Source organism: Eucyclogobius newberryi, unplaced genomic scaffold, assembly GCF_026437365.1.
Source record: "Eucyclogobius newberryi isolate DKJ021-1_F unplaced genomic scaffold, fEucNew1.0.hap1 SCAF_8, whole genome shotgun sequence".
Classification (NCBI taxonomy): Eukaryota; Metazoa; Chordata; class Actinopteri; order Gobiiformes; family Gobiidae; genus Eucyclogobius; species Eucyclogobius newberryi.
The window spans coordinates 33,967,982-33,985,398 of NW_027316500.1; the positions used below are offsets into that span (position 1 = coordinate 33,967,982).

Here is a 17,417-nt window from a genome sequence, read left to right on the forward strand (position 1 = left end):
GCTAAACCAGGACTAAACCAGGGCTAAACCAGGACTAAACCAGGACTAAACCAGGACTAAACCAGGACTAAACCAGGACTAAACCAGGCACACGGAACTCGCCTAAACACGCCTGAAACCGCGCTTCCGGCCACTCTCCTCTCATGCCCATATTAGGACGCACACCTGCGTGCGTGGCCGTGCTGCGTGCTGACGTCACACGCACAGAGCGAGAGAGGCTCGTTCAGGTGCGGGACTCTCAGATCGCGCAGAGTTCGTGAAGCGACAGGACGTGGAAAAAAGCTGCGGAATATCACTTTTCCCACGCGTCAAAAGGATCTTTGAAGCGTTTTATCGGCGGACCACGTGACTCCGATGGGGACGGCCACGTTTGCGGCGTTGGGCGCTTTGCTCGTCGTGTTACAGGTGAGATCTGTGTTCGAGGCGGCCGCTTCCTGTCGTGTTCAGTCGTGAAAACTCGTGTTAAATCAAGTTGTGGAAGTCTAAAGAGTCAAATGACAAGTTTCATTGATCCTGCCCGACACATACTTGTATATTGCGACATTGTGTACATTTTACGTCGTTCAGTTGTGTCAATAAAGGGCACGAAAGTAGAAAAAATGCTTAATTTATCTTTACATTTCATTCAAAACAACTCTTAACAATTAGAATGCTCAATTTCCTGGACTATTTTGATGTTGCTTTTGCCCAATTCAGCCAAACAATCTATTTTGTCCCTCAAGAAATATCGCTTTGCTCGTATTTCTAAACGATTTAATTCCAAATATGTCGACACAAGTTCACAACATCTACTTTAGTGCTTTACAAGCTTTTTCCTCTGGTTTGTGTGGTGTTTGTGGCTAATTAAGCGCAAAACTAGATCAAAATGCTGTTCAGACTCGAGATAGTTGAAGTTTTCACGTAATTGAGTGACTTTTGCTCATGTTTTCACGTCTTTGGATCATTATAAGTTGAGTTTTTGGGCTTTGCGTGTCGTATTTGTCCCGGTAACAGGTGCCAAAAGTCCATATCGATCATGATTCGAGGGTCTAAGCAGATTTTGTTAGTATTTAACGTGTTTAGAACGGTTTAAAGTGACATTACAGTGACAAAAAGGGGCTTATACTTGTCGTCCACGTTATAAAATGCGCATAATCGTCTTTAAAGTGAATAGTTTGCGCTAAATGCACTTTGATAGCGCCATTTTCGGCACTTGTCGTGTGTTTAAACGGCTTTTGTTGGTGTTTTCGCGCGTTTAGAACGACTCAATGTGACGTTTTGTGGCTCTACTCATTAAACATGTTTGTAAATAGAGCTAAAAGTTAAAAAAAAAAGCTCAGTTCGAGCTTTAAATGCTCGTGAAATCACGTTTGGGTTGAACCGGGGCGTCGCCTTCCGCCTTTCGTCGTGCCGCTGATGACGTCATGACGCAGCGGCGGCAGGTGTTGCGCGCGCAGTGACGCACAGGTGGTTTCGGCTCCGCTGACCCCGAAATGGCGGCGATGAAAGACGGTTTCTGTTCACGGGGTCAAAGGTCGGCGCCACTTTTCACACGTTTAAGTGAAAGAATGCGACGTTTAAGTGAAAGAATGCGACGTTTAAGTGAAAGAATGCGACGTTTAAGTGAAAGAATGCGACGTTTAAGTGAAAGAATGCGACGTTTAAGTGAAATTATGAAATGATGCGACGTTTAAGTGAAAGAATGCAACGTTTAAACCAATTTTACCTGGATTCTTTTACATTTGTCACAATATCAAATGTGACTGTGATGAATTGACGTCACAAACTAAGTTATTCATAAATAGAAGTAACTAATATATAGACACTTAAACACAATCATTTCAGCTTTATTCAAAACCAAACCAGTGAAACTGTCAAAATAAAAAAATAAACTTAGCAGACAAAATCAAGGCTAATTTTGGACTCTTGGTAAAATCTGCCGTTTACAAACGGGACGGCTGCTGCTGTATTTAGTTTGTTGCAATATTGAAACTTCTGAACACATTAATGTTTCATTTTGGCCTTTTTTATAGTCGACTTAAATATGTACAAAAACTATTATTGGTCTTGACTGTAAAGATGAGTCATTTTGTCATAAGAACTGCTCTAAAGTGGCTTTAGCTGGAGGCTCTTAGGGTCTTTTTAATGTTTTATGTTTAATTATGGTGTTTTGTCCACACAATATATAATCATTGAGTGAAAAGATCCCGGCCTGTGCTGTGACCTGGTCGAGACCTCAGACGACCTTTAGTCCTACTTTAGTCCTACTTTAGTCCTACTTTAGTCCTTAGTCCTACTTTAGTCCTTAGTCCTACTTTAGTCCTTAGTTTGACCCAGTTTGTTTTGCCTTTTCCTTCAACACTTGAACATTTGCCAGTTAAAAACATCACAATTTAAAGAGTTGACGGTTCGTTTGAGCCGTTCTGCTGAACACTACTTCATCTGATGAGACGTTTGAGCCGTTCTGCTGAACACTACTTCATCTGATGAGACGTTTGAGCCGTTCTGCTGAACACTACTTCATCTGATGAGACGTTTGAGCCGTTCTGCTGAACACTTCATCTGATGAGACGTTTGAGCCGTTCTGCTGAACACTTCATCTGATGAGACGTTTGAGCCGTTCTGCTGAACACTTCATCTGATGAGACGTTTGAGCCGTTCTGCTGAACACTTCATCTGATGAGACGTTTGAGCCGTTCTGCTGAACACTTCATCTGATGAGACGTTTGAGCCGTTCTGCTGAACACTACTTCATCTGATGAGACGTTTGAGCCGTTCTGCTGAACACTACTTCATCTGATGAGACGTTTGAGCCGTTCTGCTGAACACTACTTCATCTGATGAGACGTTTGAGCCGTTCTGCTGAACACTACTTCATCTGATGAGACGTTTGAGCCGTTCTGCTGAACACTACTTCATCTGATGAGACGTTTGAGCCGTTCTGCTGAACACTTCATCTGATGAGACGTTTGAGCCGTTCTGCTGAACACTTCATCTGATGAGACGTTTGAGCCGTTCTCCTGAACACTTCATCTGATGAGACGTTTGAGCCGTTCTGCTGAACACTTCATCTGATGAGACGTTTGAGCCGTTCTGCTGAACACTTCATCTGATGAGACGTTTGAGCCGTTCTGCTGAACACTACTTCATCTGATGAGACGTTTGAGCCGTTCTGCTGAACACTACTTCATCTGATGAGACGTTTGAGCCGTTCTGCTGAACACTACTTCATCTGATGAGACGTTTGAGCCGTTCTGCTGAACACTACTTCATCTGATGAGACGTTTGAGCCGTTCTGCTGAACACTACTTCATCTGATGAGACGTTTGAGCCGTTCTGCTGAACACTACTTCATCTGATGAGACGTTTGAGCCGTTCTGCTGAACACTTCATCTGATGAGACGTTTGAGCCGTTCTGCTGAACACTTCATCTGATGAGACGTTTGAGCCGTTCTGCTGAACACTTCATCTGATGAGACGTTTGAGCCGTTCTGCTGAACACTTCATCTGATGAGACATTTGAGCGTCGTCATGGCGATGAGGGCTGTGGTCACTGCCAGTAATTCAGCCGCAGTGAATAAACTGGAAGCTTTAGTCAGACTTAATCCAGGAACAAACTCCTTTTAAACAATCACTGACTTTTCACAGCAGCAGCGCCTCAAGAATGTGTTTAACTATTGAACTAACGGAATAATCATGAACCATTCAGACTCAAACACCACGAGAGCCGCGAAAAAACGCTTTTATTATTGAAGATGAGCCGGAATCGCACAAAAGACATGTATTTACACCTTTATTTGTTTAAAAAGTCTCGCTGTTCAATAGAAATAATGGTTTGACTAATGTAAAATGTAATGTAATGTAATATCATGTGTGTGAAGTGCAGTGTCCTGGACTCACATTCTTCAGATTCACAAACACATCAAGGTCAAACTCTGGGACATGTGCTGTTTTGTTCTTCTGATTCAGATAAAACTTTTCTACTGAACATGACGTCGTCTCCTAAACTCAACACTCTGTGTCTCACTCTGTGTCTCTGTGTCTCACTCTGTGTCTCACTCTGTCTCACTCTGTGTCTCACTCTGTGTCTCTGTGTCTCACTCTGAGTCTCACTCTGAGTCTCACTCTGTCTCACTCTGTGTCTCACTCTGTGTCTCTGTGTCTCACTCTGAGTCTCACTCTGAGTCTCACTCTGTGTCTCACTCTGTGTCTCACTCTGTGTCTCACTCTGTGTCTCTGTGTCTCACTCTGTGTCTCACTCTGTGTCTCACTCTGTGTCTCTGTGTCTCACTCTGTGTCTCACTCTGAGTCTCACTCTGAGTCTCACTCTGTGTCTCACTCTGTGTCTCACTCTGTGTCTCTGTGTCTCACTCTGTGTCTCACTCTGTGTCTCTGTGTCTCACTCTGTGTCTCACTCTGTGTCTCACTCTGTGTCTCACTCTGTGTCTCACTCTGAGTCTCACTCTGAGTCTCACTCTGAGTCTCACTCTGAGTCTCACTCTGAGTCTCACTCTGAGTCTCACTCTGAAGCTCTAAACATCTTCCACGCCTCAAACTTCAGTCTTTTTATTTCATTGATGCTTTAATAAACTCCACAAAGTTCAATAGAAATAATATTTTGACAGTTTCAATACTAAAATAATGCTTCATTTCAGCTTTTTCATGTTTGAAATGTGAAGTTTCCCATTTTCCTGTAGAACAGTTCAGCTCTGGCTCTTGTCGGAGGCTCTGAGGCTCTGAGGCTCTGAGGCTCTGTGGCTCTGAGGCTCTGTGGCTCTGTGGCTCTGAGGCTCTGTGGCTCTGTGGCTCTGTGGCTCTGAGGCTCTCTGGCTCTGTGGCTCTGTGGCTCTGTGGCTCTGTGGCTCTGAGGCTCTCTGGCTCTGAGGCTCTGAGGCTCTGTGGCTCTGAGGCTCTGTGGCTCTGAGGCTCTCTGGCTCTGAGGCTCTCTGGCTCTGAGGCTCTCTGGCTCTGTGGCTCTGAGGCTCTGTGGCTCTGAGGCTCTGTGGCTCTGTGGCTCTCTGGCTCTGTGGCTCTGAGGCTCTCTGGCTCTGTGGCTCTGAGGCTCTGTGGCTCTGAGGCTCTGAGGCTCTGTGGCTCTGAGGCTCTGAGGCTCTCTGGCTCTGAGGCTCTCTGGCTCTCTGGCTCTGTGGCTCTGAGGCTCTGTGGCTCTCTGGCTCTGTGGCTCTCTGGCTCTGAGGCTCTGAGGCTCTCTGGCTCTGAGGCTCTGAGGCTCTGGCTCTGTGGCTCTGTGGCTCTGTGGCTCTGTGGCTCTGTGGCTCTGTGGCTCTCTGGCTCTGAGGCTCTCTGGCTCTGTGGCTCTGTGGCTCTGAGGCTCTCTGGCTCTGTGGCTCTGTGGCTCTGAGGCTCTGTGGCTCTGTGGCTCTGTGGCTCTGTGGCTCTCTGGCTCTGAGGCTCTCTGGCTCTGAGGCTCTCTGGCTCTGTGGCTCTGAGGCTCTCTGGCTCTGAGGCTCTGAGGCTCTCTGGCTCTGTGGCTCTGTGGCTCTGAGGCTCTGAGGCTCTCTGGCTCTGAGGCTCTGAGGCTCTCTGGCTCTGAGGCTCTGAGGCTCTGTGGCTCTGTGGCTCTGAGGCTCTCTGGCTCTGAGGCTCTGAGGCTCTCTGGCTCTGTGGCTCTGAGGCTCTGTGGCTCTGAGGCTCTGAGGCTCTCTGGCTCTCTGGTCCCGGTGACGTTGGCTCCTTTAAAAACATTAAGTGTCTGGGTCGAGTTACAGAGTCGTTCTAATGGGTTTTTATCGACGGAGACAAGAAGACCAGGCTTTTACCAGCACGGAAGCAGCAGCACTGCGCGGGCCACTGCGCGGGCCACTGCGCGGGCCACTGCGCGGGCCACACTTTGCATTGTTGCATAGAATCTAAGGTCTGAAAGGTGCAGTATTCACTGCTTCAGACTCATGAATATTCAGGTCTTTTGGACCTTCCTGATGACATATGTCAACATGATTTACATCATCACATTTTTATCTTTTGTCTCTTTTTATTGCATTTCTTTTAAACAATGATGATGATAAATATTAAAATGATGCTTGTCTTCTGAAGACATTCATGACATCATCATGTGTCGTCGTGACACTGGTTCATGCTCCACACGCTCCCAACTCAACGTGTGTTTCACCTCAACTCTCACCATCCTCCATGTTTTTATGAAGCTCTAAAGTGTGTGTTCTGTATTAAAGCTCTAAAGTGTGTGTTCTGTATTAAAGCTCTAAAGTGTGTGTTCTGTATTAAAGCTCTAAAGTGTGTGTTCTGTATTAAAGCTCTAAAGTGTGTGTTCTGTATTAAAGCTCTAAAGTGTGTGTTCTGTATTAAAGCTCTAAAGTGTGTGTGTTCTGTTTCAGACCTCGCTCTCCACAGAAGCTCCATGTTCTCCCGGGTTTTCCTCGGGAACGTTCCTCTTCAGAGTCAGAAGAAGGTGGCTCCACCCGAGCATGCGGCTGGGCAAAGGTACAACCCCTTTAACCCCGTTAATACTGTGTCCCACAGTCCAGAGCCTCTGGATGTGGCTCCGGACTCTCTGGGCTGTGGCTCTCTGGGCTGTGGCTCTCTGGACTCTCTGGGCTGTGGCTCTCTGGACTGTGGCTCTCTGGGCTGTGGCTCTCTGGGCTGTGGCTCTCTGGGCTGTGGCTCTCTGGACTCTCTGGGCTGTGGCTCTCTGGACTGTGGCTCTCTGGGCTGTGGCTCTCTGGACTGTGGCTCTCTGGGCTGTGGCTCTCTGGGCTGTGGCTCTCTGGGCTCTCTGGACTGTGGCTCTCTGGACTGTGGCTCTCTGGACTGTGGCTCTCTGGACTCTCTGGACTGTGGCTCTCTGGACTGTGGCTCTCTGGACTGTGGCTCTCTGGACTGTGGCTCTCTGGACTGTGGCTCTCTGGGCTCTCTGGACTGTGGCTCTCTGGACTGTGGCTCTCTGGGCTGTGGCTCTCTGGGCTGTGGCTCTCTGGGCTCTCTGGACTGTGGCTCTCTGGACTGTGGCTCTCTGGACTGTGGCTCTCTGGACTGTGGCTCTCTGGACTGTGGCTCTCTGGACTCTCTGGACTGTGGCTCTCTGGACTGTGGCTCTCTGGGCTCTCTGGACTGTGGCTCTCTGGGCTCTCTGGACTGTGGCTCTCTGGACTGTGGCTCTCTGGACTCTCTGGACTGTGGCTCTCTGGACTGTGGCTCTCTGGACTGTGGCTCTCTGGACTGTGGCTCTCTGGACTGTGGCTCTCTGGACTGTGGCTCCTGTGGCTCTGGAGCTTGTTGTTGAGTGTTTGCAGAGGGCGTGGTGACGGCGTGGCCTGTTCAAACGCGCTCCTTCTCTTCTTCTCTTTCCTCTCTTGTTCTTCTGGAGGAGGATCACCTGGAGCCGGTTCAAACCTGCTGAAACCTGAGTTCAAGCTCCGCCCACAATAAAACACACAAAAGAAACAACTTTTAGGATTCTTCTTTACGCTGTTTTTTAAGACGATTTCATCCTGAAGAGCTCAGTTACATTTGAGCTGCTGCAGTGACGTTCTTGCACCAAATAACACAAATTACATGTTTATATGTTCAGATCATTTATAAGCAGAAGAAATTGCTAAAAAAACAGAAAAACAATACTTTTTCTTTCACTTTCTTCCCAAATGATAACATTCCCAATTTTTCCCAGTTTCAAACTGTTTTTTCAAACCTGATCAAAGTTTATTTGAAGTTTCTTTTTCTTCTTCTCTTTGTGATACAAATGTTTATGAATAAAAATCAATTCATTTGCAAAAGCTGAAAATAAAATAAGTCATTTCTAAGGTTCTGAACCATAAACCTTCTGGTGTGAAACAGAGCGGCTCATGACACGTCGCTCTGTTTTTATTGGTCTAAAATGCTGAGCTCTTTGTGGAGCAGCGGCAGCACGTCGAGTTTCAGATTCAATACAAGATGTGCCTCTGAGGACACGCCCACTTACTGACCCCTGGAAGATACGCTCCATTATAATGTAGAGCTGCCCCACCCTACTGCCCCGTCCTACTGCCCCGTCCTGCTGCCCTGCCCTACTGCCCCGTCCTGCTGCCCCGCCCTACTGCCCCGTCCTGCTGCCCCGTCCTGCTGCCCCACCACAGAGACCAGGATGTGACCATGTCTGAGAGACCGGGACAGCAGAGTAGTTCTCCCACATGTCAGTCATTCCCTGCGTGCTGCTGCACACCTGCAGCCTGGTTCCCATAGCAACACGTTTTTCTTTATAATCCAAACATGCCAAATGTAAAAGACAAACGTATCGATGGAGCTGCAGAGACGGCCCTTAGGTCTCTGTCTGCACTTGGGTCCTTCATAAAGAGGACATGACATATATTCAATAACCTGAATCTGACAGAAAAGTGATATTTTATTTGATATTTAATAAAATGAATAATAATAATTCACACACTGATGGTGGGCGGGCCCTCCACTTCAGAGGAAAATAATGGCCCCTGTTTTAATATGAACTGCAGTTTTTATTTGACCTTCACCTTTTTATTAAATGTCTTTTTAGAACAAACAAAGTGCATGAAGCACATTTACACCAAATAAAGCTGCAAATATTTATGAACAATTCCCCTTTTGACATTTAGATTTAATAATGCTGCTGCTGTAAAGGCTCTTTCCATGTGCCTTTAGTGTGTTATAGTGTTGCGTGTGCGTATAGTGTGTTTTGTGTGCGTTATAGTGTGTTTTGTGTGCGTTATAGTGTGTTTTGTGTGCGTTATAGTGTGTTTTGTGTGCGTTATAGTGTTGTGTGTGTGTGTGTGTAGTGTGGTGACGGCTGCAGCTTTACTCAGTCGACGGTCGACGCCCTTAAGTGCCACAAAGGAAGTTAATTGCAGTAATTTTAGGATTTACAGAAGCGACTTCACCTTTTTACAACCTGTGCGACACGAAGAGGAACATGTTTATATTTTACATCCAGAACGTGGCCGATCTGCAGCGCTCGATCTGCAGCGCTCGATCTGCAGCGCTCGATCTGCAGCGCTCGATCCGCAGCGCTCGATCTGCAGCGCTCGATCCGCAGCGCTCGATCCGCAGCGCCCCATCTGCAGCGCGCAGTGCTCGATCTGCAGCGCCCAGCCCCATCTGCAGCGCTCGATCTGCAGCGCTGCATCCGTCACGCCTCGCTCGCTCGCTCACTTCCTGGGCACGGCGCGGGTCAAAGGTCAGACTCTTTCATGAATAAACCAGACCGACCAGTTCCTCCTGTGAAGGTTTAGTCCCTGTTTAGTTCCTGCTTTAGTCCCTGTTTAGTTCCTGCTTTAGTCCCTGTTTAGTTCCTGCTTTAGTCCCTGTTTAGTTCCTGCTTTAGTTCCTGCTTTAGTTCCTGCTTTAGTTCCTGCTTTAGTTCCTGCTTTAGTCCCCTGTTTAGTTCCTGCTTTAGTCCCCTGTTTAGTTCCTGCTTTAGTCCCCTGTTTAGTTCCTGCTTTAGTCCCCTGTTTAGTTCCTGCTTTAGTCCCCTGTTTAGTTCCTGCTTTAGTCCCCTGTTTAGTTCCTGCTTTAGTCCCTGTTTAGTTCCTGCTTTAGTCCCTGTTTAGTTCCTGCTTTAGTCCCTGTTTAGTTCCTGCTTTAGTCCCTGTTTAGTTCCTGCTTTAGTTCCTGCTTTAGTTCCTGCTTTAGTTCCTGCTTTAGTTCCTGCTTTAGTCCCCTGTTTAGTTCCTGCTTTAGTCCCCTGTTTAGTTCCTGCTTTAGTCCCTGTTTAGTTCCTGCTTTAGTCCCCTGTTTAGTTCCTGCTTTAGTCCCCTGTTTAGTTCCTGCTTTAGTCCCCTGTTTAGTTCCTGCTTTAGTCCCCTGTTTAGTTCCTGCTTTAGTCCCTGTTTAGTTCCTGCTTTAGTTCCTGCTTTAGTTCCTGCTTTAGTTCCTGCTTTAGTCCCCTGTTTAGTTCCTGCTTTAGTCCCCTGTTTAGTTCCTGCTTTAGTTCCTGCTTTAGTTCCTGCTTTAGTCCCCTGTTTAGTTCCTGCTTTAGTCCCCTGTTTAGTTCCTGCTTTAGTCCCCTGTTTAGTTCCTGCTTTAGTCCCCTGTTTAGTTCCTGCTTTAGTCCCCTGTTTAGTTCCTGCTTTAGTCCCCTGTTTAGTTCCTGCTTTAGTCCCCTGTTTAGTTCCTGCTTTAGTCCCCTGTTTAGTTCCTGCTTTAGTCCCCTGTTTAGTTCCTGCTTTAGTCCCCTGTTTAGTTCCTGCTTTAGTCCCTGTTTAGTTCCTGCTTTAGTTCCTGCTTTAGTTCCTGCTTTAGTTCCTGCTTTAGTCCCCTGTTTAGTTCCTGCTTTAGTCCCCTGTTTAGTTCCTGCTTTAGTTCCTGCTTTAGTTCCTGCTTTAGTCCCCTGTTTAGTTCCTGCTTTAGTCCCCTGTTTAGTTCCTGCTTTAGTCCCCTGTTTAGTTCCTGCTTTAGTCCCCTGTTTAGTTCCTGCTTTAGTCCCCTGTTTAGTTCCTGCTTTAGTCCCCTGTTTAGTTCCTGCTTTAGTCCCCTGTTTAGTTCCTGCTTTAGTCCCCTGTTTAGTTCCTGCTTTAGTCCCTGTTTAGTGCTGCTTTAGACTCAGACTCTAGTTAAATATTCACTTAGATTCTTTAACTTTAGTTTTGAGCTTCGGGTTAAAGACGTTTGAAAAGCACAGATCAGTTTTGACACGATACAAACATTTGAAGCTGGATTTTGAAACTAACGACACCGACCTCATCCAGACTTCAGAGTGAGATCGATCTGATGCAGTGGAAGAATAAAACCTGCGCTCGTGAAGCGCTCGTGTAGCGCTCGTGTAGCGCTCGTGAAGCGCTCGTGTGGATCCTGAACGCTTTGTTTCTGTTGCAGTGGAGTTCAGCGACTGCTCGGATCGAAGGCGGTTCGTGTTCCACAGTGAAGACTCTCGGTTCTCCGTTCAGAGTGACGGAGCGCTCACGGTGAGACACGCCCTCTTTACACCGCGCGCCCTCTTTACACCGCGCGCCCTCTTTACACCGCGCGCCCTCTTTACACCGCGCGCCCTCTTTACACCGCGCGCCCTCTTTACACCGCGCGCCCTCTTTACACCGCGCGCCCTCTTTACACCGCGCGCCCTCTTTACACCGCGCGCCCTCTTTACACCGCGCGCCCTCTTTACACCGCGCGCCCTCTTTACACCGCGCGCCCTCTTTACACCGCGCGCCCTCTTTACACCTGTGATGATGGAAACATTCACCATGAAGTCAGATAATGTCAATCCAACAGAAATGTGCAGAAACACGTTAAACCGTTTTGTGTTCCATCTGTGGCTCAAAAACTAAACCTGAAATATAAAGTGTTCACTTCTGTTTAACGAACGCTGACTCTAATTTATCAATCTGTTTAATTACCGGATTTTCTGGACTGTAAGTCGCACCTTTTTTCATAGTTTTGGCGTTTGGCGACTTATACTTATATTTACGCTGATAAACTTATACTGATATACGTATACTTGTACTCCAGTACAGTTCTTTATTATGCATTTTTTGGCTGGTGCGACTTATACTCCAGAAAATACGGTAACGGAAATTAGTTCAAAAAGAGGCAGAAACGTCTCGTGTACTGTCCAAAACTCTATGTATCCGACAAACTCTCCCAATGACTTCTTTAAAAAGGCAGTAGTGTTCCGTTGTCATGGTTACACTTCATGGATGTCCAGGTGAAGCGACACGTGACGCTGCACGACGACCACAGAGACTTCTCCGTCCACGCCTGGGACTCCAACGGCAACAAGTTCACCGCCCTGGTCCGAGTGCGGCACCAGGAGCATCACCACGGCGACCGGAACCACGGGAATCACCACGGCGACCGGAACCACGGGAATCACCACGGCGACCGGAACCACGGGAATCACCACGGCGACCGGAACCACGGGAATCACCACGGCGACCGGAACCACGGGAATCACCACGGCGACGAGCATCAGGAGCATGTCCACAGAGCCGGGAATCACAGTGACCAGAGCCAGAGACATCACCACGGAGATGGGCATCACCACGGCGACCAGCCCCAGGGGCATCACCATGGCAACCAGGACCACGGGAATCACCACGGCGACCAGCACCAGGGGCATCACCAGGGAAACCACGAGAAGCACCAAACCCACGGACAAACGGAGGTAGATCTTGATTTCTTTTCTTTGTCAAATGAATCCTCCTCAGCTTTTGGTCCTCTGCTGTCCCCTGCTGGCCCCCTGCTGTCCCCTGCTGGCCCCCTGCTGGCCCCCTGCTGGCCCCCTGCTGCCCCCTGCTGCCCCCTGCTGTCCCCTGCTGTCCTCTGCTGCCCCCTGCTGGCCCCCTGCTGGCCCCCTGCTGTCCCCTGCTGGCCCCTGCTGTCCCCTGCTGGCCCCCTGCTGCCCCCTGCTGGCCCCCTGCTGCCCCCTGCTGGTCCCCTGCTGTCCCCTGCTGTCCTCTGCTGCCCCCTGCTGTCCTCTGCTGTCCCCTGCTGCCCCCTGCTGCCCCCTGCTGCCCCCTGCTGCCCCCTGCTGTCCTCTGCTGTCCTCTGCTGCCCCCTGCTGTCCTCTGCTGCCCCCTGCTGGCATTAGTTCTTGTATGTTTAAAGTCTCCGTTTGGGTGGTGTGTCTGTTTTACAAAGGTACAAAAAGATCAGTGTCAAATTTAAACAAGTGTGTTTGTCTTTGTGTTCAGGCTCCGCCCCTCGCTCAGGTTCATGTTCAGGCTCTGCCCCTCGCTCAGGTTCATGTTCAGGCTCCGCCCCTCGCTCAGGTTCATGTTCAGGACGCGTCCAGTCGCCAGAAACGAGAAGCTGCAAGAAACGTAAGAAACCAGGATCAGGGGGACTGTTCAGAGGGGACTGTTCAGAGGGGACTGTTCAGAGGGGACTGTTCAGAGGGGACTGTTCAGAGGGGACTGTTCAGAGGGGACTGTTCAGAGGGGACTGTTCAGAGGGGACTGTTCAGAGGGGCGGGACCGTTCAGAGGGGCGGGACTAGAGCGTGGGTGTTTTGCTTGTTCTTCTGGTGTTTAAAGTGGTGTTGGTGTTTCAGGAGGAGGAGTCTGTCTCTAAAGACAGGAGGAGGAGGAGGGAGTGGACGGCTCCTGATGTGAACTTCCCTGAGAACGACCGAGGCCCTTTCCCAAAGAAGGTGGTTCAGGTGAGGAACTGCACAAGGGCCAAACACAGACATTAACTCTAAATGTCTAAAAGCTTCAGTTTAGAGCTCTAAGTCTGTCTGTGAAATGTAATTCATATGAAACACATTATTTTAAGTTCTAAAACAAAAAAAGCATGTTTGGAGAAGAATAACTCATTTGTAATATTTAGGGAAATATTTAAACATTTTAAAGTAAGAGCGCCACCTAATGGCTGTTTGTATAAAGAGCAGCAGCAGCAACTGGAATAACTGGATGTAAATGTGTTTTTAGATCCGTTCCATCGACGGCAAAGATGGTGTGGTCCACTACAGCATCACGGGCCCTGGGGCCGACCTGGCCCCTGAGGGACTCTTCGTTATGGACAAGCTCTCTGGGATCCTGTATGTGACGGAGCCTCTGGACAGAGAATCCACTGACCACTACACTGTGAGTCAGGAGGAGACACACAAAGGAAGACTTGGACGATCTCTAATGTGATGAACCCTTTCTCCTCCCACAGTTCATGGTTCACGCAGTCGCTGAGGGCGGGGGCCCGGCCGAGAGCCCCCTGGAGCTCAAAGTGGTCGTGATCGACATGAACGACAACCGTCCCGTTTTCCCCGCCGACGCCTACGAGGCCGACGTGCCACAGTCGTCGCCGCTCGGTAACTATGCACGTCCTCTGTGTCCTCCGGGGAGGGTCCTCCGGGGAGGGTCCTGCGGGGAGGGTCCTGCGGGGAGGGTCCTGCGGGGAGGGTCCTGCGGGGAGGGTCCAGCGGGGAGGGTCCAGCGGGGAGGGTCCAGCGGGGAGGGTCCAGCGGGGAGGGTCCTGGGTGGTGCTGAACTTGGATTATGTTGTTTTTTTTCTGAATTGTTGACTTTGTGGACATAAAATACATTCAGTGTCTGGTTTATGGGGAAGTGTTCTGGGGACGTGCGTCCTTGCGCGGTGCGTCCTTGCGCGGTGCGTCCTTGCGCGGTGCGTCCTTGCGTCACGAGAAGCAGAAATGTCGAACCGACCCGAGGTCTCTTGTGTGTTGTAGGTTTTGAGATCGTGCAGGTGACGGCGACCGACGCAGATCAGGACGAGACCCACAATGCACTGCTCCGATACAAGATCCTGGACCAGGAGCCCAAGTCTCCCACAGACATGTTCAGCATCGACCCAGTGACGGGCTTCATCCGAGTGACCACTCAAGGCCTGGACAGAGAGGTGTGTGTTTCATTCTAAAGGACCTGCCGCAGCTGCCCTGTGGCTGTGGCCTCACGTCTGTGGATCTGGTCTGTTACAGAAAAACCCAAAGTACACTCTGGAGATCGAGGCGGCCGACATGGAAGGAAATGGACTCACCGGGAGGACTAAAGTCATCCTGACCGTAACCGACGGCAACGAGGTAGAGCGCCGTTCTTTCCCTCACGTACACTGTTCTTTCCCTCACGTACGCGCCGTTCTTTCCCTCACGTACGCGCCGTTCTTTCCCTCACGTACGCGCCGTTCTTTCCCTCACGTACGCGCCGTTCTTTCCCTCACGTACGCGCCGTTCTTTCCCTCACGTACCGTTCTTTCCCTCACGTACCGTTCTTTCCCTCACGTACCGTTCTTTCCCTCACGTACCGTTCTTTCCCTCACGTACGCGCCGTTCTTTCCCTCACGTACCGTTCTTTCCCTCACGTACGCGCCGTTCTTTCCCTCACGTACCGTTCTTTCCCTCACGTGCCGTTCTTTCCCTCACGTACGCGCCGTTCTTTCCCTCACGTACGCTGTTCTTTCCCTCACGTACGCGCCGTTCTTTCCCTCACGTACGCGCCGTTCTTTCCCTCACGTACGCGCCGTTCTTTCCCTCACGTACGCGCCGTTCTTTCCCTCACGTACCGTTCTTTCCCTCACGTACCGTTCTTTCCCTCACGTACCGTTCTTTCCCTCACGTACCGTTCTTTCCCTCACGTACCGTTCTTTCCCTCACGTACGCGCCGTTCTTTCCCTCACGTACCGTTCTTTCCCTCACGTACGCGCCGTTCTTTCCCTCACGTACCGTTCTTTCCCTCACGTGCCGTTCTTTCCCTCACGTACGCGCCGTTCTTTCCCTCACGTACCGTTCTTTCCCTCACGTACGCGCCGTTCTTTCCCTCACGTACGCCGTTCTTTCCCTCACGTACGCTGTTCTTTCCCTCACGTACGCGCCGTTCTTTCCCTCACGTACGCGCCGTTCTTTCCCTCACGTACGCGCCGTTCTTTCCCTCACGTACGCGCCGTTCTTTCCCTCACGTACGCGCCGTTCTTTCCCTCACGTACGCGCCGTTCTTTCCCTCACGTACGCGCCGTTCTTTCCCTCACGTACGCGCCGTTCTTTCCCTCACGTACCGTTCTTTCCCTCACGTACCGTTCTTTCCCTCACGTACCGTTCTTTCCCTCACGTACGCGCCGTTCTTTCCCTCACGTACGCGCCGTTCTTTCCCTCACGTACGCGCCGTTCTTTCCCTCACGTACCGTTCTTTCCCTCACGTACGCGCCGTTCTTTCCCTCACGTACGCGCCGTTCTTTCCCTCACGTACGCGCCGTTCTTTCCCTCACGTACGCGCCGTTCTTTCCCTCACGTACCGTTCTTTCCCTCACGTACCGTTCTTTCCCTCACGTACCGTTCTTTCCCTCACGTACCGTTCTTTCCCTCACGTACGCGCCGTTCTTTCCCTCACGTACCGTTCTTTCCCTCACGTGCCGTTCTTTCCCTCACGTGCCGTTCTTTCCCTCACGTGCCGTTCTTTCCCTCACGTATGCGCCGTTCTTTCCCTCACGTATGCGCCGTTCTTTCCCTCACGTACGTGCCGTTCTTTCCCTCACGTACGCGCCGTTCTTTCCCTCACGTACGCGCCGTTCTTTCCCTCACGTACGCGCCGTTCTTTCCCTCACGTACGCGCCGTTCTTTCCAGAGTCCGACGGCCGCTCTCGTCCCTGTTGAAGAGGTTCACAGCCGCCTGAAACGCCAAACTGTAAGAAACGCCTTAAATTCACACGTTTTGAATCGTTTGTTTGTTTGTTTGTGTTTACCATTTTTGAACGTGTTTCAGATGGAGGAGGAGGCGGTGCTGTATTTCCCCCAGACTCCTAAAGGCCTGAGGAGGAGGAAGAGGGAGTGGGTGATCCCCGACATCAACTTCCCTGAGAACGACAGAGGGCCTTTCCCCAAGAGAGTGTCTCAGGTGAGAAACTGTGCACGGCGGCCATTTTTGGTCAAGCCGAACGTTGGTCACTATTAAAAGAATGGATTGTATCTTGATCATCGTGACTATACAGGCTGAAAGACACGCTTTAAAACACCTTTTTTTATAACAGACACCGGCATTTTTTAATCAAAATGTCAAAAGATGATGAACTATTTCTGATTTTCATGATTTATACATTTTATTTGTGAATATTCTCCATCTTGAAGCCTTCAGTCACCATATTCAGCCCTAACCTCGGGGGGGCTTACCTTGGGGGGGGGGCCTAACCTTGGGGGCCACTTATATTTGCATAAACCACACCCCTTTTACTCAGTCCACTCCCATGTGTTTTTAGATCCGTTCCAGCGACGACAAAGCTCGTGTGATCCTCTACAGCATCACGGGCCCCGGGGCCGATCAGCCTCCTGAAGGACTCTTCACTATGGACAAGCTCTCTGGGATCCTCTATGTGACGGAGCCTCTGGACAGAGAAGCCATTGCCAACTACACCGTGAGTCCACTACTGCGGGGGTCGCTGCTGCGGGGGTCGCTGCTGCGGGGGTCGCTGCTGCGGGGGTCGCTGCTGCGGGGGTCGCTACGGTCGCTGCTGCGGGGGTCGCTACGGTCGCTGCTGCGGGGGTCGCTGCTGCGGGGGTCGCTACGGTCGCTGCTGCGGGGGTCGCTACGGTCGCTGCTGCGGTCGCTGCTGCGGGGGTCGCTACGGTCGCTGCTGCGGGGGTCGCTGCTGCGGGGGTCGCTGCTGCGGGGGTCGCTACGGTCGCTGCTGCGGGGGTCGCTGCTGCGGGGGTCGCTGCTGCGGGGGTCGCTGCTGCGGGGGTCGCTGCTGCGGGGGTCGCTACGGTCGCTGCTGCGGGGGTCGCTACTGCGGGGGTCGCTACTGCGGGGGTCGCTACTGCCGCTGCTGCGGGGGTCGCTACTGCCGCTGCTGCGGGGGTCGATGCTGCGGGGATCACTGGTGCGGGGGTCGCTACTGCGGGGGTCGCTGCTGCGGGGGTCGCTACTGCGGGGGTCGCTACGGTCGCTGCTGCGGGGGTCGCTGCTGCGGGGGTCGCTGCTGCGGGGGTCGCTGCTGCGGGGGTCGCTACGGTCGCTGCTGCGGGGGTCGCTACGGTCGCTGCTGCGGGGGTCGCTACGGTCGCTGCTGCGGGGGTCGCTACTG

At 50.8% G+C, this 17,417-nt stretch overlaps 1 protein-coding gene across 2 annotated transcripts in view; it reads left to right on the top strand.

Annotated features, from left to right (window-relative positions):
• The first annotated feature begins 269 nt into the window (after window positions 1-269).
• LOC140351121 (B-cadherin-like) overlaps window positions 270-17,417 on the top strand; it is a 30,078-nt gene continuing 12,930 nt past the window's right edge. For both annotated transcript variants that reach the window (XR_011925337.1, XM_072436822.1), the window contains exons 1-13: window positions 270-405; window positions 6,333-6,438; window positions 10,774-10,862; window positions 11,603-12,061; window positions 12,591-12,719; window positions 12,949-13,056; window positions 13,328-13,483; window positions 13,557-13,701; window positions 14,080-14,249; window positions 14,329-14,430; window positions 15,965-16,024; window positions 16,103-16,234; window positions 16,593-16,748. Coding sequence is in view for 1 of the 2 variants with exons in the window: in XM_072436822.1 (XP_072292923.1) it covers window positions 355-405; window positions 6,333-6,438; window positions 10,774-10,862; window positions 11,603-12,061; window positions 12,591-12,719; window positions 12,949-13,056; window positions 13,328-13,483; window positions 13,557-13,701; window positions 14,080-14,249; window positions 14,329-14,430; window positions 15,965-16,024; window positions 16,103-16,234; window positions 16,593-16,748 (1,863 nt within the window). In the remaining variant the exon portion in view is untranslated. The remainder of the gene's footprint in view (window positions 406-6,332; window positions 6,439-10,773; window positions 10,863-11,602; window positions 12,062-12,590; window positions 12,720-12,948; window positions 13,057-13,327; window positions 13,484-13,556; window positions 13,702-14,079; window positions 14,250-14,328; window positions 14,431-15,964; window positions 16,025-16,102; window positions 16,235-16,592; window positions 16,749-17,417) is intronic.